The following is a 9,244-nucleotide window of genomic DNA, read 5'->3' as shown; positions in this document are numbered from 1 at the left end:
ACGTGAACATTTTAACTATATATTCGAGTACTTTATTTTTCCTCGTGTTCGACTATGTTTCACTGAAAAATTAAGTCTACATGTTACTGAGCCTTGCGTTTCATGATCTACTTTAGGATTTGAAAATGCAAGACATATTTTTTAGGTAACTTTGTCTTTTATTTCATCACTATTGTAGGAACTTTAGTTTTTAAATACCAATTTAGTTATATTTGTACTTTGCCTTCAAATATGTCATATTATCTATATTAAAAGCTATAAAACGTACTTATATGTAGTAGATTGTTGCTCGAAAATTTGTTGCTAGAGAAAGTGGTGCATGAAGGTGACTTGAGCTCCAGCTCCGCCCCTGGCCGCACCACTATGCCTTCGTCCACCAGTGAGGCCGTAGTGGTCCTTCCGGAAGGCGCCGCAATGCATCGCCTTCGCCACCCATTATCTCAGCCATTTCTGGTTCATCCTCGATCTTGAATTCAGCAGTTCCGTTGCTCTTCCCCATTTTCCAGAGCGTGTGAGGCTGCAAAGTTCTCCCATGACAAATATGGCAAGGGGGAGAAATCATAATCTCGCACATAGAAGCCACTCTATTTGGTCTGATTAACATGGTTATCGCAACATATACCAGTCCAACCATACTCAGCGTATCTTTAGCAGTCAGCCCGTAAGCGATCGTGCAACCAATATTAAAATTGAGACCATGCGTCCTCTCTTCTCTAGTGAAAGCCTTCCATACATGTTATCTGCTCCACTTTTTGGCAGGTACAAAACTCTCAGAATTGCTACTCTGTGTAACCCTATAAAGATCATAAAAGCGTTGCAAAGATTTGGCCTTACATGGAAGTCGAAACACATCAAATTGAGCTTATGATAGGGTTGTCAAATATGTAACAACGACGGCTAACAAAAGTCTGAATTTGACAGACAAAAATGGTCAGATAAATGACTATAGAACCAAATTTGTAGCAGAAGCCAAACATCTTATAGCCCATTCTCTTCCACATGTTTTTTTGTAATTGGACCTGCATTCTTTTTTCGGAGTCCCCACTGCTTTTCCAGTATCCTTTCACTTGCGTTTATTTAGAGGTTTCATAACTTGATTATTTGCAGAGGCGAACAACCTGAAGGAGGTGACAACATTCTTTGGAATGGAATGGCAGTGGAAAGGAGAAAGATTGGGAGGGAAGAGATAGGGACGAATGCCAAAGTAGCCTGCCTCGGTTGGTCACCTACTGTTTTAAGTTCAAATTGTAGCTGAATTAACATACTATTAAGTTCAAATTGTAGCTGAATTGCCAAACTAAAAAACACGGGAGCTTTATTGTGTACATTCATATATACTACTCAATTATAAACTGAAAGAAGGGTCTGTTCACAAAATTAAGTTCAGAGTAGAGGCATTACGTGTACTAAATCCATCCTAGTAATATACCAATACAAATAGGAATACTCTCTGTACCTGGTTAAGAAACAGTCTGAACAAAGGTGTTAGTTCCATATTCTAGTGCCCCCTTCACAGAAAATCACCATCTCGCATCAACGATATCTGAATCTGATAGTTCCCCTTCATCATGGTAACCCCATCCACTACCAGACGCCTCTGGGTGTTGTGTAATCTGCGGATTCTCGCCCCGTGGCGTAGGGACTGTAGGTATGACCGCACTCTCGCAGCTGAGCATCAGAAGAACGTCCCACATGCTTAGCGGGTCTTTTCCATCAGATCCGGTGCACAACAGTGCTACCTGAATGCATCTCATTATCTCAGCCATACGAGGTTCACCATGCAATGCTGGATCTATTAACTGCGCCGTTCTTTCCATTGTCCAAAGTCTCAGAGGCTGCAAAGTGCAAAATATTCAGATGGATTTATCAGTTGCGTATCTATATTTGACACAAACACACACACCTAGTACTCCCTCCTTCCTAATTTAGGATGCATATTAGGTTTGGTCAAAGTCAAACTTTATAAAGTTGATCCAACTATATATAAAAATATATTAACTTTTGTAATACCAAATGCATGTAATATGAAAAAAAATACTTACTGAGATCATTGTGTAGATGTTGCTACAATTTTTTATATATTTAATGAAAGTTTATAAAGTTTGGCTTTGACCAAAACTAATATGCATCCTAATTTGGGAGAGAGAGGGGGTATTGGGCGACTTCATTCAATAGATAGAGGGTATTTATACTGATTTTAGTGGCCAGCTGCTTGGAACTAAATAGCATGATAACCTATTGCATTAACTAGAAAAGAATCTATGTTTGTATTAAAAAAATCTATGATTCTAGGATCATTTGAAGACCCTGTTTTCTTACTGTGGCTGGTATTGAACATTCCTTTTCATATATGATTCTAGGATTAAAAATGATAAAAAGTGCTTAAACCCATTGATTCCCAACAACGAATAAAGACGATGCAACTAATAATATAGCAATATATGAGATATACTGAACAATTTGATAGCAGATTAACATTTTGGTGATGGCATCTGTAGTGTGGTTGCTCATGCCACGTTCCACTAGAGAGTCTGCATGTCCTTATGTCCTATATAAATCAGGTACATATATCATCATTCTGAGTATGTACTTACATCATAGTTCTCGTTATTTTGAAGTTCACGCGTGCTCTGTGCAGTAATGATCTCAAGAAGAGTCATACCAAAGCTAAAGATGTCGCTCCTCACAGAGTAAACTCTGTGATTGTTAGCATCCATATAGCCCCTATATTCAAAACCATTTAGAAAACAGAACATAATACACAAGGTGAAATGAGAAAAGGCTCTCACTCCATTCTAAAATAAATGTTGCAAATTTATCAAGATTCGTATGTATCTAGCACTAAAATATATCTAGATACACGAGAATCTAGACAAATCTGTGACACTTATTTTCGAACGGAGTGAGTATTGCTCAGTGCATTTGATAAGTTCATACATTGTGCCATGTAAACTACCACGGTGTTCATCCGGACGATAATTGTTCGAGCAGGCAAAATCAGTAATCTTAGGAGCCATATTAGAATCTAAGAGAATACTTCGTGGACTTAAATCGCCATGTATAATGTGCATCCCGCAACACTCATGTAGATAAAGAAGACCACGAGCTATCCCTATAATTATTTTGAAGCGCTTAGACCAGTCAAGAAATCTCTTTGTTCCTGTGCCTGCAAATTCTCAGATAATGGCAATCACGGGAGAGAAAAGTAAGTGAAATCAGTACAACAATGAACTACAAAGAGCTTAACAGAAGGCATACCAACACTTATGATGTCAGTCAATCTTCCATTTGCCATGTATTCATAGGCTAGAAGTGCCTCTCCTCTTTCAGTGCAACATCCGACAAGCTTAACTATGTTCATGTGTTGAAGCTTTGCAAGAAACCGAATTTCATCTTTCAATCTGATCAATGGTTCAGAAGTATTTGGATGTGGTTTCCTTTTGATCATGATTTCAAGTCCATTGGGCAATCGTCCCTAGAAGTATCAAAAGTAGATTTAAACTATAGCAAAGCTGTTATGGCTTGACACAGCCAACCAAATATTTTACTGAAATTTTATTCAGTATACTATTTTAAACTATTTCTACCTGGGGGAGACTTTAAGTTATTTTTATGAAAAAAAATCAGTCACTTCTTTACATGTAGATTTCAGTATTTTCAACCCTACCTTATAACTATTTCAGTGTTTATGAAAAAGAAAAAAAAGCATTCGCGGCACTCTGCAAACTAGGGCAATGTGGTAGCTCTTGGGCCCTCAATGATCGTCGTGTGTCTAACTAGTGTGGTACTCGTCAAAACCTTTGCCGTGTGTCTAGCCAAGACACTGGGCGAAGACATGTGCAACGTGGGAGCACCAGGCGAGGCTGTCTTTGACGTGCGTCTAACCAAGACACCCAGCAAATACATCACACCTCTAACGTCGGCCAAACAGCCATCTCCTTTTCTTGCCTTCGCCGTGTATCCGTGATAATACACTCCGCAAAAAACCTGCGCCAGCGGAATCTTTACTGACTGTAACACATGGAAAAGTATTTTCCATGTGTTTTTCGCCTTCACCGTGTATTTTCGGCACAAGACAAATCCCATTTCCTGTAGTGATAGTATTCTTTTTCAGAACATCTTCAATTGCGCCTCTTTCAAGGATCATACAACATGGTGAGAGAAACATCACAAAACAAAAAATGTGAAATATTGATTGCGTGGCTTCTTTCAATTTTCATCTCTAAGCTAGCACAATTTTGTTTGGCACGAAGGCTTCGTTATTCTGGTTGTTGTTGTTGTGTGGAATATTTTCTGAAAATGATTATGTGTGCCCTGCCTCTGCATCAACCGATACATATAGCAATTTTATTGCTTCATTCCAAAATTTGATTTACAACTCATTAAAATTCATGGATCATGGAGGGTTGATACAAGAATCAACCATCAAAAGATGCTAAATACTCCCTCCGTTCCAAACTAAGGGTCACGTCTTTTTTCCAAAATGAGCGAACCTACACACTAAAACACGTCTAGATACATGTATATCTAGATCAAATCTAACTGAAGTGGTGACACTTAACTTAGAACAGAGGAAGCACCGTCGAACTCATATGCATAAACATGTTAACCTATGATCAAACTGTCAGCCACACTGGCTATGTAGTACTTGAATAGAGTAAGTCAAAAGAAAAAAAAGATTTCTTTGTTTTCTGGAGTTCTTTTAATTATGGAAGCAAGCACACTACGTTACCTTGTAAACATCATCTGATCCCCAACCTTCAATTTTGTATTCAGATGCAAAATTATTTGTTGCCGCGGACAATTGGGTGAAGTGGAAAAATGTGAAGCCTGCAGATAAAAGAAAAGCAATGCACCATGAGCTGATACATTAGAGTATCTTTACATAGTTTGATTATTATGGATTTGGTTGTTGCATGTCCTAACTATACTATGAACTGTCCTAAACTCAAGAATTCACTAATCTTTAGTTGGTGATTAGCTAGTAGTACCTGGTCCGGTCAGTTCAGCAATGAAAGGTGGTGTTTCTACTTTTCCCTTCCCCCGTGCAAACGTCGACCACTTTTTCCCCGAAAGAGGCAACTTCAACACAAATCTCCGCTTCTTAGTCGGCAGTGAACCATTCTTCTCATTACTACCTGAAGAAAATGTCAATTCCAAAGTATATACGCATAAATATCTGGAAGGAAAATATGTATCTTTTAGATTTAAATTTCTAAAAGCAAGATTGATTTCATGTGAAGTCATCAGGCATGCACACGAATCTTGGAGGAAGTGTGCCATGTGTGCTGGAGTTTTCTCTCTTCCACAACGGTACCAAGGGTGCAACTGAATCTATGTTTCCACACGTTTTCTCTAGGATCGGGATCATGTGGTGCTGCCAGGGTCTGATCCTAACTTTCCTTTTTTGCGGTGCGCCAGGGTGTACCAACGAGCGGCTGGGCGCCCCCTAGACGCACCCGAAGATTATACCATCTTCTAAACCTTTCTTCTTGACTGTTTCTCTCAATTAGGCACAAGCACTTCTATATATGGGTACCATAAGGAGCTCTTCTCAGTCTATGGTATTTAATTACACGTAGTGACCTATGGATTGTTACAGTTCTCAAGAGCAACAGTTAAGGGGAAAAAATGACATTTGATTTGATATGGTTGTATTTGCAAAAATGGTTCTGCAAGTTGGAACTGTAAAATAAATTGAAAGCAACACATATAGCTAGTTAGACTTCCAATTCAGTAAACCCAACTTCCATATAGAAATACTAGTTAAGCACTAGATCTAGGTTGAAAGAAATACCTGATTGCTGGTGTTCCTCAACTATAGTGGACTCCGTTCGTGCTTGGGTCATTTCAATTTCAGCAGGCTCAGTTTCAATTTCAACTGGTTCAGTTTCCATTACAGAAGGTGTCCCAACTAGACTCCTGAAAAATATAGATTATCTTGTTGGTGTCGGATCAATTAAATTTTGATTACCTTGTCTAAGGAACAGGGAGGTATGTGTATTCTCTAGAACAACAAGCAAAGTACTTGAGTTTGTAGACCAACACATATTTCTACTGACCGAGTTTCAGGGTTTTGGCTGCTGGTAGACGATGTCCGCAGTTCTTGTGAATCCTGAAATGACGAAGTAATAAGAATAAATCTAGAGCAAATGGGAAGAGCTAGCCCAAGGATGATGTTTTCCCGGCAAATGCAAACTAAAGTAGATTCTGTGCCACGAAGCAGCAGAGAGCGTACCTGCTGGGATGACGATGACGACTGCACACTCCTGCCAAGTTCTTCGAGGCGGCGGGTTATGTCGGCGTGGCTGATCATTGGGTAGAACCTGAGGTGCTTGGCGATCTTCTTCTTGACGCGCCGGAACTGGTCGCTCTGCTTAATTCCACCCCATGAAGACGCGCGCGGTACGCGACGCCGCAATCCCGGGAGGACTGGACGAGGCTGCTGTCGGCCTCCCTGAGCGCGAGTCGTGTCCAGCCCGTTGAGCACGTTCTTGATCTCGTCCTGCCTCATCATCTCCGGCTCTTTCAGCAGCTTCAGCAGGTCCTCCATCATCTGCAGGTCCTGCACCAGCTCCTGGCAGGTCTCTCGGTTGTGCCGAACCGCCTGGGCTGCCTGCAGGATCGTCGAGATGAGCCCCAGCGCGTCCACTCCGGCCAGCTGCGCGACGGAGGCCGCGCAGCCTAAGTTGTCCCACTGCGCCATGGCTACACCAGCACCTGCGTCTCGATCAGATAATATTCAGTCAGCCTCTAGTCATGGACATGAAAGGAGAAGAGGAGCAATTGGTAACAGAGCAAAACCTCTCTGTGGTTTAAGGAGACGCAACAACACGTAGAGAAATTAAAGTATTTGTCCGCCAGAAACACCATGGACTTGCTGATGCTAAGTTTCTTTCACATTAGTGGTTGTCTTCATCCCCAGCATATATGATCCCCAGGGAAATTGCTTGCGTATTGAAAGTTGGAACTGAGACCGAGAGAAACGACAAGCAGTCAGGAAAATAGAGGCAAACCGAAACTACCAGGAACATGGCTCAGAGACGGGTCCTATTGCAGCAATCAGCAGTGGCTCAGCTAGTCATGTAAAGTGTTCGACTTTAGTTGACTGATCAAGTCGTCTTCTACGCGGTATACACTAGCGCAAGGACATCTACAATGGAGGCGCTTAAGCTAAGCGCTAGGGTAATAATCCTGGTAGTTATCCGATGAGGACATCCCTACCTCACTACTATCTCCGTCATTGCCAGTTGAAGATGATCCTGCTGTGAAGCTCAAGTCCAATGAAGTTAGGATTGGACCTATTACAAGGGCTCGTGTGAAGCTACTTAAACAACAGGTGAACTTGTTCCTAAACGGTACTTTGATTGATGAGAATATATACTGCCTAAGTGTTATTACTTATGTATGATCAGGTATGAAGAGGGAGCAAGCATCGCACGAGGAGGAGGAGAGGAGCAGCTGGATATGAAGATGAACGTGAAGCTGGACAAGGAGCTGGACATGAAGATATTCCATGGACGCGCGAGGGAGGAGCGAGAGGCATGCGCGAGGGAGGAAGAATAAGTCCATGTCGGCCCAGCATCCGGTCAGACCGGCCGCCACGCCGGCGCGCCCGGTCTCTGGCCCGGTCCAACCGGGCGACACGCCGGATCCCACCCGGCGCGCCCGGTCTCTGGCCCGGTCCAACCGGGCGACACGCCGGATCCCACCCGGCGCGCCCGGTCTCTGGCCCGGTCCAACCGGGCGACACGCCGGATCCCACCCGGCGCCAACTGGACGACACGCTGATGGCAACCAGACGGGGTACTGCAGAGCACTTCCCGCGCTCGGTCAGCACCCGGCGCCAGGCCCGGTTTGAACCGGCCTGCCCGGTCCCAGGCCCGGTCGACCGGCCGCCAAACCGGCCGTGTCCGAGTCTGTCTCGACCAGATCTATTCTGGGTCGGTTATTTTTGTATCTTTTCGACCTGAGGTCGTCCTGAACCCCTATATAAGTGCCCAGGACGTCCCTAAAGTAGTTTTAGACCACGTTTAAGATAAACCCTAGTTCTTAGTTGTTTGATATGCAAAACTATTGAATCCCAACTCTCCGATTCGTTGCGATCTGGAGTTTTATGCTACTGAAAGTTTGTGTGATCTGTTGTTCCATTGGGGATTAGAAGATTGCAATCTACCGCTTCGTGGTCGGCGGCTACGTGCGCAAATGTGTGCAGTTGCGAATATCTTGCAGGGTTGAGATCTGTTGCATTGGCTACAGGAATCAATCAAGAGACTTCATCGGCGTCATACAAGTTATCTACCTCATATCATCGATTCCCTCCGCTGCATACACCGTGTGTTCATCTCATCACCACCCGTCGCTTACTGAGAAGATCGGGCAACCCCTTATCATCTTGGCATCAAATTTCAGCGTTTCCTCGGTAAGCCATCCACAATCCACCCCATAGTTGAGTTGTGAGTGTTTCCTATACAGAAAAAGCCAAAAATATTAGGGTTAGGGTTTGCCATAGCCATAGTTTGCACTAATTAATTTCGAGTTTTAGTTGCTTTTCGTAGTTGTTTTTGCGTATCTTTATTTTTCATCTAGTAGAATTGTTAGGGTTTGTGTCTCAATATCGTCTAGTTTATCATATCGTATCAGTTTTGTTACTCCGAGTCCACATAGCGTACAGTGTGCTTGTTCCCAACCATAGACACAGCCTATCGATGTAAGTGACTAGGAACTTCCACAGAAGAGACTAGTTTTACCGCTCAACAGGCTGCTCATTACGGTTTTGGTGCTTTGCATACTTTGTTGGCCGTGTTATCAAGGAGTTGTGTCATAAAATCAAAAAAAAAGAAGCAAAAAGAGCTACATAGCTGCGTTACAAAAAGAAAATCCGAAAAGAAAAAAGTATGAAGTACTAGTAAGATCAAGTGAAGGCCTAGTTTACTTTTCTGCACCTGTAGTTGAGCAATCTTGTGCCTGTTTCGTTGAGCTTTGCTACTGTCTCTCTAGTGCATTGCAACCTCTCATCCATATAGTTGCATTGCCACATTTATCGCCTTGTGAGAGTATCTTTGGTTATCTACGGTCAACGCTAGAACTTGTTATTGGTGCAAATAGGTTGCCTACCTACAGCCCCACATATATTCTGCTTTGTCGTGTGATTGTTCTTATACCCTTGATATTCGCTTCGCTACATCCGTGCACTAATCCGTCAATCCTAGTTGGTAAGCAATACTAATTCACTTTGGAGCGG

General features: G+C 42.6%; 1 protein-coding gene across 1 annotated transcript; it reads right to left on the bottom strand.

The window, feature by feature from the left end:
• Window positions 1-1,289: 1,289 nt before the first annotated feature.
• On the bottom strand, window positions 1,290-6,706 carry LOC124664214 (putative cysteine-rich receptor-like protein kinase 31). The gene is made up of 9 exons (XM_047201787.1): window positions 6,239-6,706; window positions 6,063-6,115; window positions 5,798-5,922; window positions 4,992-5,138; window positions 4,733-4,830; window positions 3,259-3,475; window positions 2,938-3,166; window positions 2,595-2,724; window positions 1,290-1,835 (listed from the first exon to the last, which is right to left on the bottom strand). Exons 1-9 carry the CDS (start codon window positions 6,704-6,706, stop codon window positions 1,521-1,523), a joined length of 1,782 nt encoding a protein of 593 aa, XP_047057743.1. The 3' UTR covers window positions 1,290-1,520.
• Window positions 6,707-9,244: the final 2,538 nt, after the last annotated feature.

Source organism: Lolium rigidum, chromosome 6, assembly GCF_022539505.1.
Source record: "Lolium rigidum isolate FL_2022 chromosome 6, APGP_CSIRO_Lrig_0.1, whole genome shotgun sequence".
Taxonomy (NCBI): domain Eukaryota; kingdom Viridiplantae; phylum Streptophyta; class Magnoliopsida; order Poales; family Poaceae; genus Lolium; species Lolium rigidum.
The sequence above is the reverse complement of the archived record's forward strand: the minus strand, read 5'-3'. Positions and strand labels throughout refer to the sequence as shown.

Bases quoted from the DNA above. Each gene is read 5' to 3' on its own strand.
- LOC124664214 (XM_047201787.1), bottom strand. From the start codon at position 6,706: ATGGCGCAGTGGGACAACTTAGGCTGCGCGGCCTCCGTCGCGCAGCTG. The intron at 4,831-4,991 runs GTACTACTAGCT...TTTTATCTGCAG, and splicing joins TGCTGAACTGACCGGACCAG to GCTTCACATTTTTCCACTTC. The intron at 3,476-4,732 runs GTAACGTAGTGT...TGATACTTCTAG, and splicing joins GATCAGATGATGTTTACAAG to GGACGATTGCCCAATGGACT.